At 36.8% G+C, this 22,310-nt stretch overlaps 2 protein-coding genes across 3 annotated transcripts; one reads left to right on the top strand and one right to left on the bottom strand.

Annotated features, from left to right (window-relative positions):
• Positions 1-34: 34 nt before the first annotated feature.
• Positions 35-15,367, top strand: LOC108322438 (histone deacetylase HDT1). The gene is made up of 10 exons (XM_052872763.1): positions 35-144; positions 855-925; positions 1,021-1,235; positions 1,360-1,382; positions 1,494-1,529; positions 1,606-1,769; positions 2,258-2,386; positions 2,460-2,550; positions 14,875-14,998; positions 15,090-15,367. Exons 1-10 carry the CDS (start codon positions 132-134, stop codon positions 15,148-15,150), a joined length of 927 nt encoding a protein of 308 aa, XP_052728723.1. The 5' UTR covers positions 35-131; the 3' UTR covers positions 15,151-15,367.
• A 1,992-nt stretch (positions 15,368-17,359) lies between these two features.
• Positions 17,360-19,978, bottom strand: LOC108322459 (splicing factor U2af small subunit B). 2 transcript variants are annotated; one of them, XM_017554561.2, is made up of 5 exons: positions 19,586-19,978; positions 19,399-19,480; positions 18,134-18,260; positions 17,611-18,043; positions 17,360-17,457 (listed from the first exon to the last, which is right to left on the bottom strand). In XM_017554561.2, the coding sequence occupies exons 1-4, from the start codon at positions 19,919-19,921 to the stop codon at positions 17,656-17,658; spliced, it is 933 nt and encodes a 310-aa protein (XP_017410050.1). In that variant the 5' UTR covers positions 19,922-19,978; the 3' UTR covers positions 17,360-17,457; positions 17,611-17,655. The 2 variants fall into 2 exon arrangements, with proteins under 2 accessions (XP_017410050.1, XP_017410049.1); XM_017554560.2 differs by having other exon boundaries at positions 17,360-18,043.
• Positions 19,979-22,310: the final 2,332 nt, after the last annotated feature.

The following is a 22,310-nucleotide window of genomic DNA, read 5'->3' as shown; positions in this document are numbered from 1 at the left end:
ATTTATTCAAATTAAAAATATGAAATAATAAGTAAAGAACGGATCCCTAAATAAATGTATTCCATCACATCCTTCAAACTGTTCGACTTTTTCTGGAAACATTTTTTCTTCCCTGGACTGTCTCTGCAACAATGGAGTTTTGGGGTGAGACCGTTTCTTTTCAGTTCGCTCTTCGTTTGGCTACCCTAGCCATTTATCTTCTATTTCGTGAATTTCTATTCTGAATTTTTCTTTCAATTTTCTACTGTATAAATTTATTAATCTAGAACAGTACTCATCGTGCTTTTGCTGTTTATTAGACAATCCAATATCTTCATGCATAGATTTTATTTTTAATTCCTGTATTTCATTATGTATGGTAATTATCCTTAGGTTTTGTAAAGTTTGGTTTTTGTTTAATATTGGTACAAATGCGATCAGAGTTTTTCTATAGTTTAGTCACTTCATATAGGTCATTTGTCGAGTAGTCGAGTTTGTGAAAAACTTCATCGTTCTACCAAATTTTGGAGTGTGTCATTGAAGTATTTGACCCGAGAGTTCATATTATGGAGAAAATTGTCTGTGATGTTTTATATTAAAATTTAATGCTGAGGTTTTAAAGGTGGGTCCTTGGCAGGGTCAAACTATTTGCAACGGCAAAAGTAATTAAATTTGTTTCCCTATTTGGGTTTATTCACCCTGTTGAAAGAGATCTTAGGCTGAGGTGCAGAATGGAGTTAAATAACACTTTTGTGATTCAATCCCATCGTATTATACCAAGCTTGCAGAAAAAAAAAATTGCATTTGATGTTGTATTCATGGGTACAAAAGTATTATTAAATTAAAACCATATTTCTATTTTCTATCCTTTTTAGGTGTTGAGGTGAAAAGTGGAGAATCTCTCAAGGTTGACCCAGGAGACGACAAGATTATCCACCTTTCAAATGTATAGCTTTATTTGTTAAGAAATGAACGTTGAGTCATCGACCTTACTTGGAATTAATAATCATTTGCTTAAATGATTAAATCATCATTTGACAGGCATGCCTGGGGGATGTGACTAAGGCTAAAGGAGAATCGGTGGCCCTGTATGTGAAGTTTGGTAACCAGAAGCTTGTGCTTGGAACGCTTTCTTCTGATAAATTTCCTCAAATATCTTATGATTTGATATTTGAGAAGGAATTTGAGCTATCCCATAGCTGGAAAAATGGGAGTATCTTCTTTACCGGATTTAAAGCTCAATCTCAGTCGGAGTCATATCCTTTTAATACTATTTACTATTTTAACGTGAAAACATACTTTCTCTTGATAGTCTCTAATACATTCTGTAATCTTCTTACTAATATTGTGTCCTTAACTTCATTCTTCTTTTATCATTACGGATAATGATGAAGATTCTGAAGGTGAGATACTTAGCTAGAATATGATTAGCATGGTTGTTATTATTATTATTATTATTATTATTATTATTATTATTATTATTAACTGAACTTATTCTATTGTATTTCTTTCAGATTTTGATGAAGATATTCCAGTTAGTGCTGCCAATGGTAAATATGTCCATCCACTGTAGCTAGAATGTCACAAAGCAATTTATCTAGTGTATATTGTGAACCATATATGTAGGGAAACCTGACTTTGAGGTGAAGCATGGTGTCAAACCTGATGAAGCTAAACAGAAAAAGACAGCAGATCCAAAGAAAAATGAGAAGGCTAAGGAAAAGGATGCAGATGGTGAAGATGAAGATTCATCCGAATCTGATTCTGACGATGATTCAAGTGAAGATAAGGTATTTGTAACAAAAATGCATGACATTGACTTTACTAAGTATTAGAGAAATTTGATTGTTTGGGAGTAAAAACATTCCTTTGTATTCTCATGTATGTCTACTCTTCTAATTTGGTTTTCTTTTTGTTGGATGTGAATATCTTTTGTCATCACATATCAGTTTGGGAATACAAAATTTGTTGATGATGATTATAGTTCAATTCTGTTATTTGTTGTCCAATCTGTCCTTATAATCATTTTCTTATTATTCAGCCAACCCGTCATGATAAGAATTGTCAACTGTCTGGTCGAAGTAAGATTTTGATATATGTTTTCTGTTTTACATGTTTGTGAGTTGGGTAATCATTATTTACATGTTTCTTCTCTATACTGTTTAATCTGGTATTGACTTGCTATTCTGATTAGTAGACTTTGGATTGAAGGACAATTTTAATGATTGATTTTTAAGTTTAATTTATTATTATTTTGCTGTGATGATATATTGTTTAGCCCACAACAAATGGTGACAGAGAAAGTAGTGAAGGTGATGAGGATAGCGATGAAGAGGATGAGGATGATGACAAGGATGAGGATGAGGACGAGGATGAGGATGAATCTGATGAGGAGACACCCAAGAAGGTAAGGAGGGACTATGGAGTGTTTCATTTTTGTTGTTGGTTTTGAATTTAACTTCCATTTTTTTCTCATTTAGATTGAAGCAGGCAAGAAGCGGAATATTGACTCTGCCAAGAAAACAACTATCCCTGTGAAGAAGGCAAAATTTGTTACTCCTCAGAAGACTGGTTAGTTGGCCTAGGTTCCCCCTCCCCCCTCCAATCTCTGTTTGTTGTTTGAGATTTGTTTTTATAAATAATCTTTATGTTTTTCACCCCAAGCCTTATTTTGTTTTGTACTTGTTTGGGTTTGCAAAATTGGATAAATTAAGTTGTGAATAATATATTTTAGATATGAGGTTTTAGGGTAGTTACTAGTTGTATGCCATGACCTGCTGTTTGGTCTCCCCATGCTAAATTGGATATTTTAAGTTGTGAATAATTTAATTTAGATGTGAGGATTTAGGGCAGTTAATAAAAGTATTGTGTGGTATTATAAAGTCGGCATGGTCATCGATTGGTCTCCCATGACGCTTTTAGCTCATCACATGAAAGCCCCTCACTTTACCCATTTTTTTATGTTGCATCCCATTTATTTAAGCGAATTTTCTGATATCATTTGGCTTATGGTCAAACTTATAAGGTTGGAAACTTTCTGATAGGTACAAAGGGAAGGTTTTCAGCAGAAGAAAAACTGTATGATTTAGTTTATTAGGAGATATAAAAGGGACAAACAGTTATAACTGTCTGTGGGTAGGTTTTGTTGTCTCAGACTTTTATAAAGTCTATGTAAGCAGTTGTTTTTAGCAGTTTTTTAGGAAGTTTTGTAAAGGAAAGGCTAGGGAAAGTCTGGTCCTCTCGAAAGACCAGGGCTACTGTAACAATTTAGATTATTATGCTTGTTTCATTGTTAATAAAGTTGTCTAGTTTTTCTGGGTGAACATCCAAGAACCTGTCCTGGAAATCTTTACAGTTTTAAATAAATTTGGGTGCCTATCATTGGTATCAGAGCCACTTTCCTAGTGCTGTGGTGGTTGTGCGGCATGGTCAATATGAGAATGGAGGCAAGATTGGATGGATTGGAGCACATAGTGCAAGAACAGGAACATGAAAATCAGAGAAGGTTCCAAAGGTTGGAGGAAATGCTTACAGGGTTGACAGGGTTGGTGGAATGTTTCACATCCTCTAATAAACAAACAGCAGATAGTGCTTCTATTGCCAAGGAAGGCAGTGCAGGCAGTCTCAAGAATGATGGAGGGATTGAAAGTGGACGTTCAGGACTGACTGGGGAAAAATGGAGGAAGCTAGATATTCCTATTTTTATAGGAGAAGATGCTTATGGCTGGACTAACCGGTTGGAGAGATATTTCCTGTTGAAAGAAGTTAATGAGGAGGAGAAGATGAGGGTTGTTATGGTGGCTTTGGAGGGAAAAGCCCTGAATTGGTTCCAGTGGTGGGAGACTTGCTATCCGAATCCCACATGGGGGGCTTTCAAAGAGGCAGTTGTTCAACGGTTTCAACCAATAATGCTTCAAAATCCTTTTGAAGTCTTGATTGGGCTTAGACAAATTGGACAGGTGGGAGAGTATATTGAACAATTTGAGCAATATACAGGATTCTTGAAAGGTATAAGGCAGGATTATTTGACTGGCATTTTTCTGAATGGATTGAAGGACGAAATAAGGGCAGAGGTTAAGTTGTATGAGCCCAAGAGCCTTGCTGAGTTAATGATGAAGGCTCAAATGGTGGAGGAAAAGGTTAGACTCACCACCAAGGGGGACTCTCTCACTGTGCAACTTCAAAGTAACACCTATAGACAATTGCCGCCTACTCACAGTTACTCCAAGGAAGGGGAATTCGGTGAGTTTTACTAACTCCAACAGAGGAAGTGGAGAGAGTAGTGGTTGTGTGAGCACCATCAATAGTTCTCCTGTTGGGACTCAACAAGGAGGGGCACCATTTAAAAAATTGTCCCAAGAAGAATTGCAAGATAAGATAAGAAAAGGCTTATGCTTCAGGTGTGATGAAAAGTTTGGGCCTAATCATACTTGCAAATATAAACAACTCCATATGCTTCTTATTTCGGAAGAGGAAATTCAGGTGTTAGGGGAATCTCCTGCCTGCATTTAAAGAAGTTCCAGACTTTCACCTTGAGGATAAGGTGCACCTTCATGGAGCGGGCGTTGATAAGTTTGGTACAGTTTGCAAAATAAGGAAAAAAGCAGGTAGTTCGTACAGTTGAAAACACCTCCCATCCATTCAAAACAGCTTGGAATCTGCAACAGCCATCAATACAGAGTTCCTTGCTTTTCACCTTGAGGACAAGGTGAAACTTCATGGAGGGGGTATTGATAGGTACAAAGGGAAGGTTTTCAGCAGAAGAAAAACTGTATGATTTAGTTTATTAGGAGATATAAAAGGGACAAACAGTTATAACTGTCTGTGGGTAGGTTTTGTTGTCTCAGACTTTTATAAAGTCTATGTAAGCAGTTGTTTTTAGCAGTTTTTTAAGAAGTTTTGTAAAGGAAAGGCTAGGGAGAGTCTGGTCCTCTCGAAAGACCAGTGCTAGTGTAACAATTTAGATTATTGTGCTTGTTTCATTGTTAATAAAGTTGTCTAGTTTTTCTGGGTGAACATCCAAGAACCTGTCTTGGAAATCTTTACAGTTTTAAACAAATCTGGGTGCCTATCACTTTCTCCTAAAATCAGTTGCCTCCCTGTCAGTTTTGAACTTTGGATATTGGTTAATCACACCTTTTTCACCAAAATCATTCACCTCCTCCTTGGTTTTAAACTTTAGCTTTTGTCACCAAGCCAAACCCCTCCAGCCTTGCATATTTTCTGGTCAAGCATTGCCTTTTTCTAGTAGTCGTACTGTTTTGGCTGTTATCCTGCCCATTTATTCTATTCGTAGTGACTCCCTCTACAAGATAATTACTGTTAACTACAGTTGTAATTAGTTTTACAGCTAATCACATATAATACAAGCTTGAGAGTGAATATTGCTCCGAGCTTGGAAGGAAGCTTTGAAAACTTAAAATGTCAGCCAATTGATTAGAGGAAGAGATTGGCAGCAAGTGAGACAGTCCAACTTGCAACTTTTTGTGTACAATGTGGCAACCGATTGTCTATATGTTTGGTGCATTTATAACTTGGATTTGAAACTGTTAGATATATTATCTTTTATCTTTATTTATTAGTTTGTTATTATTTCTTATTTGTATTTTGAACTTAGTCCATATTTGTTCTATTATAAATAGATGACCCTATGTGTATATTGTACACAAGGGAGTTTTCACTATATTCAACTTGGTATCAGAGTGGGTCGATCCCGCTCTGGTTTCTGCCTCGCATCTGTCCGGTGTTGTTGTTTGTCACCGCCCGCTGGCGCTCGCCACCGGCCGTCCACTGTCGTTCGCCACCAGTCGGTTGTTCGTCGTTGCCGATCGTCCACCACCGGCCGTCGTCAAAGTTCTGTCCGGATAAACCCTTGGGGTTTTCTTGTTCCTCGTTGGTGTGATTCGTCTTCTTCAAAGATGGCGTCTAACAATACTCTTTCTTTCTCCGGAAGTCCATCCATTATCTCCGGAAAGCTAAATGGAAAAAAATTATCTATCATGGTCTGCTACCGTTGAAATGTGGTTCCTTGACCACCTTGAGCGAGATGGAAGCCATGTGCCTGCTGAAAAAGTTGATCAGTGGAAACAAGCAAATTTCTAGTTGTGTGCCCTATTATGGCAATCAGTGGAACCCAAACTTCTTATATTTTTTAGGGCTTTCAAAACTTGTTACTCCTTTTTGAAAGAAAACTCAAAGCATCTATGCCAACAATATTCAATGTCTCTATGACATTGCAAACAAGCTTGCATCTCTTAAAATGGCAAACCATGATATGGTGTCCTTCATGGCTGAAGCCCAATCTGCTATCGAAGAACTCATGATGTTTTTGGAAGCGAATCCATTAGAGGATATCAAGAAGAAACTAGACAAATTTTACATGGTGTTGATGCTCCGTGCCCTACATCCCAATTTTGATCATCTTAGAGATCAACTTCTAACCAGTCATGAGGTCCCCTCCATGGAAACATTGACCACTTGCCTTCTACTTGCCCCGACACCTTTGGAAGCGCATGAGCTAGTGGAGCCATCTGTCATGGTTGCCACACGAGGAAGAGGAGGACGAGGAGGACGAGGAGGTCGGAGACGTCCTCAATGCACATACTGCTGTTAGGATATTTACCCTATTTATCATCATTATATTGTGTCAAGGGTTACCCTATTTATCATTATTATATTGTCTAGGGTTACCCTATTTATCATGATTATATTGTGTCTAGGGTTACCCTATTTATCATGATTATATTGTGTCTAGGGTTACCCTATTTATCATGATTATATTGTGTCTAGGGTTACCCTAATTATCATGATTATATTGTGTCTATGGTTACTCTAATTATCATGTACTCTTGTATCAATTTATTTTTATAAATAAAAGATTATGAGAGGATCAATCAAACCCTCTAGAATTATTTTACAGTTTAATTCTCAAGTTGGTATCAACGCAAGTTGTCTGAGTCTCTTTCTACTCTTTGTTGTCGCCAGTAGCTAGAGCCGCCACCGGCGACCTTAAAAATTTCATCTTTTCTGAAATACCTCAATGAGCAGTTCTAATCTGATTTTTGTCTAATCTCCAAACCTTAGTTGTTGTCCACAATTGTCTGGCACTGTTTGTTGCTGTCCAACGTCGTTTGCAGCTGTTCGGCGCCGTTTGTCATTGTCTGGTGCCATTTGTCGTTCTCCATCTAACACTATTTTGCCACCGTGAGGAGCTGTCCATAGAAGTTTGTCACCATCAACCTATGTTCCCGACGCCGCTCGTCACTGCCCGCCGCTGTCCGTTGTTTGTTTCCCACCGCCCGTCGCTGTCCGCTGCCGCCCACCGTTTGTCGTTGTCTGGTGCCATTTGTCATTCTCCATCTAACATTGTTTTGCCACCGTGAGGAGCTGTCCACAGAAGTTTGTCGCCATCAACTTTTGTTCCTGACGTCGTTCGCCACTGTCCGCCAATGTCCGCTGCCGCCCACCGTCCACCGTTGTTCGTTGTCGCCCACCGTCCATCGTTGTTCGTTGTCGCCCACCGTCCGCCGTTGTTCGCTACCAACCACCGTCTACTGTCATCCGTTTCCATTAGTTGCCACAGTTTAGTCCGCCGACTAGTGGATCTGGATCACCTCCTTGAGCTAGAGGGCTAGTTCTCTGGCGACGTCACGCGCGCCACATTTGTCCGACGTCCGCCTCCGCCGTCGTCACATTTTCTCTGGCGAAGTTAGGGGTTTCGTGCGCCTCGAGGAGCGCAACCCATCCCTATTTGTTGCCTCATTCTCATCCTCACGCGCTGTCACGCACGACTTTTCTCCGATAAGCTTCCAGCTTGTGTTTGTCACATGCCACCTTCCCGTTGTCGGAATCACACCACGCCACTGTCATTCGTCTTGCTTGACCAAATAAAAAAAAAACTTTGTTTCAACATTTTACCTCTGTTTCAGCATTGTTCCTTAGCCTCCTTTCATAATATTTGTTTAGCTTTGCATATTGTAGCAGTTGTGATGGTCTTGATGACTTGTGACATTTATTTACAAGTTTCTAAGGAGAGTCGGTGTTATCAACTAATTAACACCAAGGAATTTCAACACTAAAGTCATGGGTTGAAGGTTGCTCATGACATGAGGGAGAGTTTATTTCTGACAAGATTAAGAATCTTAGTCAAACAATTTCATCAGCCCCTTGTTAGATTTGTTTTTGGATGCTTTGATGAATTATGGAGACCATTATGATCTTTCACCTTTACGATTTGTCATCGGTGCGTCATCATTTTCGTCTTTCGCCGTGAGGGGGAGTATGTTTCAGCCACTACAGGCCCCATCAATCAATGATGGCAATTTAGTCCTTGTAGTTTGTCGCTTTCAACCACTGCAGGCTCCCATCAGTCAATGATGGCAATTTAGTCTTTGCAGTATGTTTCAGCCACTGCAGACCCCATCAATCAGTGATGGAAGTTTAGTCAGTGCAGTTTGTTTCCGCCACTACAGGCCCCATCAGTCAGTGATGGCAATTTAGTCCTTGTAGTTTGTCACTTTTAGCTACTGCAAGCCCCATCCATACTTAAAGGAATTCAATCTCTATAGTTTGTCGCTTTTAGCCATGTAGGCCCCATCCTTACTTGATGGAAATCTAGTCTGCAGTTTGTCGCTGTCTACCACTCGTCATCCACTTTTGATGGAAATCAACTTTGTCAAAGTCATCCTACTCGAAGGTTCATGGTGCTAGTTGAAGTTTTGTGGTTGTACAATATTATTCTCCATAAGCTTTTGAGGAGTCTCTTAGGCTACGTTCAATTTGGTTTAGAGACATTATCTCTCGATGTTCTGAAGCATACGTGCATCTTGTTCTAAGCTGAAGTTCCCAAGTTTCTAAAGAGATCTCAAATTGATTTTATCTATTCCAAGCTTGGTACATACAATTTGTATGCTCCAGCTTGAAGGGGAGTGTTAAGATATTTATCCTATTTATCATCATTATATTATGTCAAGGGTTATCCTATTTATCATGATTATATTGTGTCTAGGGTTACCCTATTTATCATGATTATATTGTGTCTAGGGTTACCCTAATTATCATGATTATAGTGTCTAGGGTTACCTAATTATCATGTACTCTTGTATCAATTTATTTTTATAAATAAAAGATTATGAGAGGGATCAATCAAGCCCTCTAGAATTATTTTACAGTTTAATTCTCAAGTACCCCAAAAGGATGGGTCACACTTTAGAATTGTTACTCTCCCTTCCAAAACTGCCAATGTTTCAAAGATTGAAACTTACACTTCGAAGACTGAAACTTCCACTTCTAAGTCCACCGAGGATGAATATCATGAATATCTAAGGTTAAAGTCTAATAGAATTGATTGTCATTTTGTTCGTGAAAAGTTGTTGAATAAAGAAATATGTACTGAGTTTGTTGGGTCAAATGATCAACTCGCAGATGTGTTGACCAAGTCAATAAGGGGTCCTCAGATTGAGTTTATTTGTTCCAAGCTTGGTACATACAATTTGTATGCTACAGCTTGAAGGGAAGTGTTATATATATGATCTTTATCTTTTATCTTTATTAGTTAGCTTGTTATTATTTCTTATTTGTATTTTGGGTTTAGTCCATATTTGTTCTATTATAAATAGACGAGTCCTATGTGTATATTGTACACAAGGGAGTTTTCACTATATTAATATGACAGCGATGTACTATAAAACAATGGTAGATGGATAAAAGGAACATTGAGATATTAGAAAAGATATGTTAACCATGTAGTTTACAAGTAGTAGGGGTTAAAGCTCTATACTTGACTTCACACTATAACGAAGAAACTATATTATATTAAGCCCAAAAAAATCATTTTAATTAAGTCAAATAAATAACTATATTGTATTTTATTCTAAGAAAAAACATGACAGGATGGGACTCACGACTTTTCATGGGCTGTTCAAAATGGGGTTTGGCCCATTAGGGTGGGAGGTGAACTGTCACCAGGATGATTATAAACAAAAGTGTTAGATGTCCAAAATTTTCAACCAAGATTCTCAATTGTTTTGAGGTTGTAATTGCGTGAGAGAAAAGTGCAAATTCGCAGAAGTCAAGTGCTCGTAAAGTTTATAGGTATGTGTTAGGTTCCTGGGTTTGGAACCTAACAAGAACACAATCAAAAGATGGAGACAGAAAGAAAGAATGAGTTTTCTGTATTATTCACAGTAAAAGAAACCTTTTTACAAGAATGAGTTGGGAGCATAACCTCCCTGGCTGAGGGCATAACCCCTCTCTACAAGCTAAAACGCCTGACTTTACACAAAGTATGTTCGATCCCCTTTACAGAGTTACAAGAGCTCTATTTATAGCAGCTTTGACCCGCTACCCCTTTTTTCAACCGACACCCCACACCCTTAACTCCTAAACCCAATCTATCCTATCATCCTGGATCCTAACATTACACCCCGCTTCAGAACAATCTTGTCCTCAAGGTTGGAAACGTGAGATTTGATCTCCTTGCTCCGCTTCATCATCGTGTACTCATATGAATGGAACCCTTTGGCAACTGCCTCCAATTCAGGTACGGAGGTTTGGGTGGTGACAATTCCTCCTCCAATAACTTCCATTCTTCTTGGATTTTATTAGCTTCCAGCATTCTGGTCACCTCATTTCCAGAATTATAAGCCGTGAGGAAATGGTCTTCAATGTCTTTCAAAGCTTCAAAAAGTTCTCTCCCATCTGCAGGTGCCTCGCGAACGGCAAGGCCCTTCTTTTGTTTGCTGGTCCACCTCTTCATAAAATCCGTCCTTCTCTCCCGGGCATTGATTCTTCCATCCACCTTTCCCTCCTCATCCTTCATTCTAATTGTAAGCCTGTTCGGCCAATTACTGAGAGACTGTTTGGATTGTAAGACCGTTCGGCCTTTGAATGTAATTGTAAGAGCGTTCGGCCAATGACTAGGAGATTGTTTTGAGTTTAAAACCGTTCGGCCTTTTACTGTAGCTATAAGACCGTTTGGTTCCTCCCGTCCTCTTCTGTTCGGGTCTGGTAGTCCTCTCCCGTGGGGATCCGGAAGTCCTCTCACGTTCGCTTCCCGACGTCCTCTCCCGTTCGGTTCTGGCAGTCCTCGGCTGTTCGGTTCCGGCAGTTCCCTCACGTTCGCTTCCGTTCGTCCTCTTACGTTCGGATCCAAGTCCTCTGCCGTGCGGTTCTCTTCTCCATATCTTTATGTCGTTCGGCTCCTCCCCCTGCATTCAACCGTTCGTTCTTTAATGACCAAAACCGTTCGGTTCCCTGGCAAACCGTGCATATTCCAGACTGACCCCACACTCTTGGCGGCTCCCGATCGGCATGGGTTATAGTGATCGGCCTCCGACCGTGTCACCTCACAGCTCGTTCGTCCCCAAGACGACTAGTCTTCTATGGCCTCGGATCACTCGGCCAATGACTAGTAGACCGTTTTGACTGTACGATCGTTCACGTTCGATGCTGGGACATATTCTACTGCGGTTCCCGACTGCTTACTGGCCGCCACCCTTTCAAAGATGGTACCCCCGTTCTGTTCTCCAAATCGCACCACCACTGCCCCCTTTAGACCTTCCCAAGAACGATTCTTGGCTTTCTCCTTCTAGACTCTGAACCAGTAGCCAGCGCTCCCCTCGATACTGATGTCAGCTAGGCGCACCTTTTCCTCCTCTGCCACACCTTGCAACTCGAAGAACGTCTCTGTCTTAGAGACCCACCCCAACGGATCAAACCCTTCGAAAGTGGGTAGTTCTACCCTTTTTCCCCAATTAGGTTGGGCGTCTCTTCGGTCTTCATCCAGTTCCTCCTCCGAGCATTCCTTTCTCCTTCTCTGATTCTCGTTAACAGAATGTTGATCTTCATCTACAGACCCTGGACTGCCTTCTAATCCCTTTTCCTGGGTCCACACCCTTCCTCCAAGAACTCGCAAGAGTTCTCTAGTTTCCTGCCGCATTTCTTGCATATTTTTTGTCCATTCTGCTAGCTCCCTTTTCTGTTCGTTGATCCTCCTTTCCCAAGAATTGTCTCTTCCTTCCATCACGCTCTTTTCCCAAGAATCCGGCACCCCTCTCCAAATGGGATCCGGCAGGTCGGACCAATTTGTTAGGTTCCTGGGTTTGGAACCTAACCAGAACACAATCAAAAGATGGAGACAAAAAGAAAGAATGGGTTTTATTATTCACAATAAAAGAAACCTTTTTACAAGAATGAGTTGGGAGCATAACCTCCTTGGCTAAGGGCATAACCCCTCTCTACAAGCTAAAACGCCTGACTTTACACCCTTTACAGAGTTACAAGAGCTCTATTTATAGCAGCTCTGACCCGCTACCCCTTTTTTCAACCGACACAATCGACACCCCACACCCTTAACTCCTAAACTCAATCTATCCTATCATCCTAGATCCTAACAGTATGTCAAAATCTAGTAGCAATAGTAGTGTCGACAGTCGGGTTTTGGTGTCACCGGATGCCACCTCGTCCCTAGGTATGGAAGTAGTTGTAGAGAAGAGGGAGGATCCTCCCGAGGAGCATGCAGATCCCTTGGTTAAGACCTAGTTTTCAGAGTTTAGATGGTCTAGGATTTTGAACTCATGGTTGAAGAGCGTATATGTTTTTGATAGGGGGTGTTGGAGGATATTGTGTCTCTAAGAAGAGTAACCACCATTGACAATGTTTGTCATAGCCGGGAGAGTTATGATGAAGATTTTTCCTATGCATATATTGTCTTTTTTGTACAGTTACACATCTGAATGAAGATTTTTTCTATGTATATATTGTCTTTTTTGTACAGTTACACATCTGAATACCATTTGACGAGTTTACCATGGGTGTGCTTAGGCTTTTGAATGTAGCGCCTACACAACTACATTCGAATAGTTGGGGCTGTCTGCAAGCCTTTAAGTTAATTTGTAAGGCGTTATATTTGTCTCTCTCTCCAGGGTGTTTTTTATACTTTTACCACACATGGTCGAGGGATTTGACTACTTGGTTGTCTTTGATTATGGTCGAGGGATTTGACTACTTGGTTGTCTTTGATTAGAAGGCCAAAGGCTGCACTCCTGAGTCCATAGTCAAATTCGTTCAAAAATTTTACGTTTGGATTTTCCAAAGTGGTGGTCGGCACTCTTCTTCGATGAATACAGTGGCAAAAAAATTCTCCTTTTATTGAACCGACAACCTTGTGAAATATCAGGAATGGCAGAAGGACTCTTATCGGAGGAAGATAGGAGAATTGTGGGAATTCTGGAACCATTGCCGAATAAGTTGCTGGCTAGAAAATGACCTAAAACATTTAGTTAAATGTGAATTAAAAAGCAATAATCTTGCAACATTTGATGTATGCCCATGCTTTCTTTCTACTACAAAATTTAATGCGGAATCTTAGTGCAGACATTTTTATGCTAGCCCCAGATTTCATAAAAATCAGGGCATTGAAACTCTAAGCAATTATCTGATATTATAATCTTGACTCATGCTTGAAATTCAGTTTTGATAAAGATAGTGAAGTCATGTAATAGTTTCCTGGTCTCAATTTTGGCTTTCATAAGTAGCAACCATGTGTGTCTTGTGTGATCATCAACTATAGTTAGGATATACTTCTGTTCATGCATGGAAGAATGGGAAGAAGCTCCCAATTATCATAGTGGATTAAAGCGAATGGTTGTTATGCAAAATATATGCTAGAGGGAAAAGGAAACTTCTATTTTTTTTGTAAAATGAGAGGTGTTACAAACTCTATTATTTCACGTACTTGACATATGTACAAATGTGGCCCATCCATCACCTTAAAGGAAAAGTTGCCAAGTCTGTAAAGCTAGAAATCAAACGTTAAACAGTTTTGATTTGAACAATGTTAACAGAAGGTGTACTAGAATAGAGAAATGTGACTTAAAAGGCCCTTTTGGTTCTCTAAGAAAATAGAGTTCTTTGTGTTTGTCAAAAAGACTAACATCTTCAATGTATACCATAAACAAAATTAAGCGTTATTTACTATTGAAAGTGAAAATAATTGTTAGATCGATATGATATTAAATGTAAACTCTACTATGTAGAAGATATTAAAGAGTTGAAAATGACTAGAAAAGCAAATTGTTTAAATATTACGTAGAAGTTATGGATCTATTTGGCAGAAGTACATTGATTGGTTTGATACCGTGGAAGCTAACAAAATAGGATTTATTGTTTGGCATGATCTTTGACTCCTATAACAAGGATCCATGATTCATTTTTGACTAGGAATTAACTGACTAGCTTGATGCATGTCGATGTTGAGTATGTGACCACCCAACAAATGAAGTAGGATTGACTTGGTTAACACAATTAAAACTGTGACCAAGTGATCTGAGACATTGTAGCGAGCCAAGTAGCTGCCCCACTTGTTGGTCCCTTTTAGCTTCATGCTTGATATTATTCTGCATTGTTGAAGACATGTTCCCCTGAGATTGTTGTGAGCTTGATTCTTTGTTAGCCGTGAAGTTGTTAAAATGTGATTGCTGGAACTATATCCAGGAGAAAACCTAAACAATGTGTACCATTTTTTGCAATATGTGCATTGTTTGGTAAGTTCACAACCTTGGATCTTCCTTTTCCTCTTTCATTATTTTGAAATTTCTGATTGTCTGCAGAATTAAAAATGACCTTTGGGTTATATAAATTTTTAATGTGCCTTCATCCAATAGTGTAAGCTTATAGAATAGTTACTTAGTGGTGTAGTATAAGAGTCTCTTTTAAGAAGTGATATGGAATTTGAACCTTATTTCCTCTGTTCTCCAAATAAAAGTTGGATCTTAGCATTAGGTAGGTTAGCTTGTGAGTTTACAAAAATGAAACTTCTAGTTTAACCATGTTTGAATCCTTTACTTATCACCACAGTAAAACTAAAATCATATTGATGAGAATTTATCTGTTCAGATAGCAAGAATGTTGTCCATGTTGCAACGCCTCACCCTTCTAAGCAGGCTGGAAAAGCAATTGCAGATAACAAGCGGCAGACTCCGAAGTCAGGGGGAGATTACAGCTGCAAGCCTTGCAGCAGGTGATTGGGGATTTTTTTTCATACTGATTTGTCTCCTTTTTCAAGTAATTAGGAATATCAATTCATTCATAATTTTTAAATTGGTTTGCAGGTCATTTAAGACAGAAGATGCCTTAAACTCTCATAATAGGGCGAAACACAGTGCTAAGTAAAACTTTTCTTTTTGTCAGAACCATGAGTATGTTGATTTTTATGGCTTTGGATGATAATGAAAAACAATTTAGTTGATGTAGAAGAGTTGGTTTAGTTATGTTCGTTTCCAACTTGGACTAATCAACCTGAGACTGGATCTCCAGTTTTATATTGTGGGTTTGTGGTTGTTGGCCTTTTGACCTTGATCCTATGTGGGGTTCCTTTCCACTTCCTTTATTGTCTTTGTGATGAAATGTGGAAATACTCTCTACAACTCGTGAAATAACATTGCTAACGAAGAAAATTGCAAGTTAAATGTTGCTAAAAAATTACCAATGTTTTAATTATTAATTTAATTATGCCGTTTTTATCACTTTTATTAGCATATGGCCAATCTTAAACTAGTTTTAAAATGCTTGTTTTGTAATTATTGAGATATATCGGTGTCTTAAATAGTGTCATGGTATGTTTAGTGGAACACTTGAATGTTTTCACTCGCTTTGAGCTAAGGTTTACTTCCATAACCTTTTTCCTTGCATGATGCATAAAAAAAAATCCTTAATATTTGATACGTCAAATACTGAGCCTGCCAGAGATTGCATACAAGATTTTCTTTATATGTGAATTTATTTGTACGTCATATCAACAATTTATCCTGGTATAAAAAAGAAATGCCCCAATTATATAGAACCACAAATTGAAATAAAATGAGATGTTCAAAATGATAATTTCAAAATTTTGAAGGATGATTTCATATTTTATTTTGATAAATGAGATAGTAGTAATATGTGAAATTTTCGTGAAAAACCATTTGTAAAATGGAATAGCAGCATATAAAATGAAACCAAAAGTACTTCGCAAATACTCAATAATTTTATTGAAACCAAAAATAGCTTTTTGAAGTAATTTAGCATGCACACCTTTCTTTTTTATGCTTCTGAAAATAATGGTCCGAGAAAATAAAAGAGAAGAAAATGGATCCATCTGTGTTAAACTTAAACTTGGGTAGGGGTTATCTCCAATGAACCACCCAGGAGGCTTGTGTAGAATATCAACAACCGAGTTATGGTGATCCCGAATCTCATTTAATCCCAAATGGCCTCAGCATTTCGAGATTTTCATTATAAGAAAAATGATATTTTGACAGAAAACTTTTAGTGCTATCTTTTCTTCTTTTTTATTCATTCTCTTTTTTCTTATTCTTTTATAATCATTCTATTATGTGTCAATGAATGTAAAAAAAAATGTGTCACCATGTCGTTACCTTTTCATTATACAATCCATTCTCCAATTTAGCAAACGAAATAACAAATTAACAAGCGTTTTCTGTTGAGTTCCACCAAGTAGGAGGATCAGACTAAAAATGAGCTGCACTCGAAAATGGTTAGTAGGCAAGCTCTCATGGTCAAAAGAACCAAACAATATTTTAGTATTCAGTGATATCAAAGTATAATGAACCGTGAAATTTAGGAACATTAGTAAAATAAAATAAAAAAATGTTCAAAATCTAGGAACATTAGTTATAGCAGAAAAAAAATGCACCGTGAAATTTCTTTTACTCGTGGTTCAATCATAAAGTGTTATATTTAATAAATCTTATTATAAGTGACCATGTAACTTTACTCTACATGACTATTATAATTATATATATACATGTGTATATCAAATAGAGAAAAACAAAGTTTGTTTTGATACCCATTTTTGAATGACAACAGTAATCTTTTCTATTATAATCAACGCTCAAAATTTGAGATAACGTGCCACAGATATGTATATATACAAACTCACCCAACACGCTCATGGTTTCGAATTTTTAGATTGATATGTTTGAATTCTTTCATCGAAATTACAGATAAAAAGTTCCCTCTCAAAAATTCAAAAACTTCGCTTGAACAAGTGAATTATATAATATTTTTTAAAAATAAATTAAAAAAAATAAAAGAAAAATTGCCTAGTATAGTTATCTTAATATTTCTCCAAAGTAATGGCAACTGAACTGCTACTAGATTATGGGCATCAGGTATTAATATATCTATCATGAGCTACTTAGTTTTATATGAATCCGGGCAGGTTGTAAGCAAAGCCATTTGCTACAGACAGCTTTTTGAAAAAGTAAAAAAACTTGGTATCGCATTGATTTCAAATCTATGGTTATTCACAATGAAATTCATACATCATTAATCCATTTTCATCTCAAAACCCTTGACCACGTCATCCAACAATACTCAATAACAGAATATGAAACATTCATAGCTGAACTTTATCAAATGTATCGCTTCATCCCTGCAACAAGTTAAACTCGCCGCTTTTCCCATATTTCTTCCTCCCTTCCATTTGCAGAACATTACAATTGAAGCAGAAAATTGAACTGTTGTTACTATGGATATTACAAAGTTATATCACTAAATTGACAGTTTCAAATAGAATAACAATGGCAACTAAATCCACTAAGTAGGTGCAAACATCACAAAACAGATTACCTGCCACACTACCAAATCTTGAGCCAAATAACTACGTTGTTGCTGCTATATCTGATGGTTACCAGATTCACTGCCATTCTGTGCATCACTCCGTTCTTGATAATCATTGCTTTTCGTATTGTTCTTGTTACCCGTTTCCTCTTGCTCCTTCTCCCTGTTCCATTGCTCTATCTTAGCTCTCCTTTCTGCACTACTTTCTCTGACCTCCCTCCCCACTGGACTTCTACTTCGTTTTCCCACTCTATGCCGAGGACTACGGCTTCTAGGCCTCTTACCATGGTGGCCATGCGGCCTTTCAAAATCTCTTCTACTAGGATTACGGGCCGAATGTGAATGTTCCCCATGGTTACGGTTCCTTGGAGGGCTCCTGCTCCGGCTACCACTGCGGCCATTCCATCGCCTATTCCTTCCAAATAATTTCCTTCTCAAATCCCTGAAATTGAAAAAGTGAGGTTTAGCCCAAGAACAACCATTTCATAAAGGTTTATGATCTTGAAAAGCATGAAAACTACAATAAATCAACCTGCTAATCTTCTTCAGGTGCATGAAGTTGCAGTAGCCACCCCGATTGCATACATTCTCCTCATACTGCCTACAAGTAGCTTCTCGAAAATCCGTTACAGGGGAAAAATCAACAATGATTGGGCGACCTAGATAGATGAGTAAGTTATAAGTTTCAACACAACAGCAAGGTTTATTTTGAGATTGGGGTTGACAGTAAAAGAGTCCGCACAGAATTTTCTTACACCATCCAAAAAAATTGGGTCACCTTAAAAGTTGACTTATAAGATCTCCATTTATATACCTTGACGTGGTCATAGCGCCATACAATGAAAGAATTCCAACCCAGTCCACCAAGACCAGAAATTCTGAGAACGAAATTTACAAGATTGACCGTAGTAGGTGACCAAAAACAGGTGACTTGATAAATCCAACAAATTTCAGTACGATCGATTATGATATCATCTAACAATCTGGGTTTAGACCCAACTCAAACCTCAAAAAACCAGTAAGGTGAGGGTAGTCCCCCACTTGCATACTTTAATCTAGTCATATGTCTAAACAGTATAGGATCTCCAATACTATTCATTGAACAAGTCCTTTTTCAACGAACGAGTGTGTGCATAGCCACAAAACATAAATATAAAGGACCATCGTGCCCCAATCTTTATCCTAACAAGACATTTGAAAGATAATAATAAAAAACGGTCATGTGACCGAGCACAAGGTACTATGTCAAAATGCACCCTCATCAAATAAAGCTTCAGACTCCCAACAAAAACTATAGGACGTGAAAGAAAAGAGGATACTGCAAGGTAAAGAACTAAAACTAAACAAGGATATCTCCAATGTATTAACCCAAAAACCAATATCAGTTTCTAGCAAGAAGCCACATGTATTCTCACTGGGGCTAATCCTATTTGTAACATGTAGGACCATTATGAATAGCAAACCTATCTGTTTGACACAACTTCACATCTATAAATCGTAAATATCTATCCAGAACTTGAATTTAGTACAATTGATCAATCTAAAAGGTCTCCATACTAGTTAATTCACCTATAAAGTTATTATTGCTTAAAAGAAAAAAACAGAAAGATTTTTTTTTTCAAAAATGGCTTTCGTATTGATACTGCACCCAGCAACCTACCTTCCGTTGATTACTTCACATTCGTAACAACTGCCGACACGCACAAACAACAGAATAAAAACCAAAAATAATGAGAACACTCGAAATGAAATGGCAAAAACCCCAGCCGAGCGAAAGTGAAAGGGAAAATGAAGGACCTGAATAAAATCTCCCGGTAAGATTCATGAGGGCGTTGGCAGCATGATCTTCTTCCCGGAATTGAACGTACACATTCCCAACCTGCACAAAAACAACGGAATAAACAAATAAACGATCCAGTTCGAAAATAAAGAGAGAGAAAAAAGGGAAAACGAGAGAGGTAAAAAGAGGGATTTTGAGAGAAACCATGTGATCGGCGAGATTATCGCAGATATTCAAGCTCTGAATAGGGCCGTACTTGCTGAGCTCCTCGAATAGATCTTCGTAAAAGTCGTCGAAGTGATCCTGGACCTTGTCGGGGTCGAGAGATTGAGGTTGGGGCTGATTGGGGTTGGTGATGATGTTCATGTTCATGTCGGGCCTCTGGTACATGTTCGACAGAACCAACGTTGGGCTGATTGTGGGCTTTGTGTGGAGCCGTGAACACCGGTCGCCATGCCTGCAAGCGCCGATCTTGAAGTAGAAGGGACAGTTAACCCTGTCCTTCTCCGTCCCGAATATCGATGCCAAGTGCTCCGCCATCTCTCCGTTAGGGTTAGGGTTTCGCTTCTCTTTTTTTCTCTTTCACTCAGCTATCTCTATCCTTTTATACACTCTCACTGCCAACACACTCCTAGCTCCTCTCCTATCTCTGTTTTTTTTTTTTATAATTAATTCATTAATTTGTTTTTAGTTTACCTTTAAAAAAAATAATTCAAAATATTTGTGCTTCTTTTTTAAATAGTTTATGCAATTTTGATAATATTTCATCAGTCTATTTCAAACTTAAATTTTGAATAATCCAATCTAAACTAGTGTTGGGAATAATTTTCTTAATTGGTAGACATAATTTTAATTTTAAAAAAACACTAATGTTTAGAAAATATGTAGGTGATAGCTCCTCACTTGTTTGTTTGATACGAGAATTATTATAGACAGCTTTTATTACACACAATTAGGTCAAACATGTTAATTGTGAGTTTTTTAACCATTTATAGGATTTGTTGGAATTGGATAATCTTCTCTTCTTTTCACAAGAAAAAAAACATTATTTTTCTCCATGGAAAATCAGTATTTTTCACACACTTCATATTATATATTTTTTCCTTGCTTAAATTAAAAACACATTACCTAAAGAAAATAACATTATTACCTAAAGAAAATAACAAATATAATATTTTCATCAAAAATTATAGTGAAACATATTTGTAACAATTAAGTGTTATATTTCTTATGAGAAATTATTTTTTTATTTCTTGAAGAGAGTCCTTCTCATTTTTGTTAGTACTGGAATTTGTGTAGAGTCATTTAAGAAGACAAAGTTGTCTCTTGAAGCTTTTTTTGTTGTTCAGAATTGCTTCATTTTAATATCCTATTTAAGGAAAAACAAATTATTAACAAATTAAGTCAATAAAATATATTTAAACATTATATATTATTTTTAGAATTAATTTTGTATCTCATCAAATCAATTAAGTCAATAAAATATATTTAAATAATAGATATTATTTTTTCAATTAATTTTGTATCTCATAAAATCAAATACATTTGGAAGTTGATGATATAAAGCTGGACACTTCTTTCTGCACCTCCATAGGCAAAGTGAAAATACAGTTTTATCCTTAGCTTCTTCCCTCAATCTTCTTTTTCTCTACCATTGCACCTCTTTCTTTTTTTTTATCTATTCCCACCTCGCTTCCATTTCCCATCATTCAATTTATACTTTTTTTCTTTAATTTATATTTTTTTCTTTGTTATGTCAGAGACGGAGACGAGCACTAAATAACGTTAATCTCTCCTTTTCTTATGACCTTATAAAAAGACATTTCAAATTACATAATTTTAAATGTTTATTTTTATTTTGAATTTTAGATAGTAAAGTTTGAATATGCATTTTAGATTTTAGATTATACAATCTAAAATGTAAAAGAAAAAATATCCTGAATTATAAAATATCAAATGCAAAATTTTTATTTCTGATTTTAAGAAGTATTTTTTATTTTTGTATTTCAAATGATATAATTTGAAATATAAATGTTATATTTTGAATTATATATTCTAAAATACTTCTAGATTATATATTTTAAAATTAAAATTTTTAAAAAAATAAAATTTAAAATATATAAAGGGACAGAAAGAAATTATGAAGATGGAGGAAGAAACACTTATTTTAACATAATCTCCTAAAAGCTTATCAAGTAACATTTATTTCAGTCACATTTTCATACATGTACATAGTTAGAAGTGAATTTTAATAAGTATATGTACATATCTGAATTTTTGAATTAAAAAAAAAATGTAAACATTATATAAGAAGAAAAATTTACAAATTTAGGGTGTGTTCACTTGGAGGTGATTGGGGGAGATGATTTGGGGGAGAGTGATTGAGTGGATTTGAGAGAATTTGAGGAGAATTTTTTGTGTGCTTATTTGAGTGAATTTGGAGGTAATTCAGAATGGATTTAGAGGTAAAGTTTGTGAAAATTAGTGTAGGATTTGATTGATGTGACAGTTTTAAAAAAATTGTTTAATTGGTAGAAATTAAAGATTACCAAAATGCCCCTAAGTATTAAGGTGATATAAAATGATATTTGTTTATGTTATATTTATTTGTAAAAATGTTTATTAAGAGAAAAAAAATAAAAATAATTTATAAAAATAATTTATAAAAATTAATTCAATTATAATTTAGTAAAATGAATTATTATTAAAATGTAGTATTTGTTTTGAATATAATTTAGTTCCAAGTAGTACGAATTTATTTGTAATGGAAGTGAGATTTATTAATTTTTAATGAAGGCGATAATTAAAAACAGTTATACTTTTACATAACATAATATAAAAACGACGAGTGTAATAACATAGAAATATATTTGTAATAGATCGTGATGAAATTGCTTCAGTGAGGTTTGTAAGCAATCAAGCACATAAG

This window comes from Vigna angularis, chromosome 2, assembly GCF_016808095.1.
Source record: "Vigna angularis cultivar LongXiaoDou No.4 chromosome 2, ASM1680809v1, whole genome shotgun sequence".
Taxonomy (NCBI): domain Eukaryota; kingdom Viridiplantae; phylum Streptophyta; class Magnoliopsida; order Fabales; family Fabaceae; genus Vigna; species Vigna angularis.
Note: the sequence above shows the minus strand (reverse complement) of the source record. Positions and strands in the feature narration are given on the sequence as shown.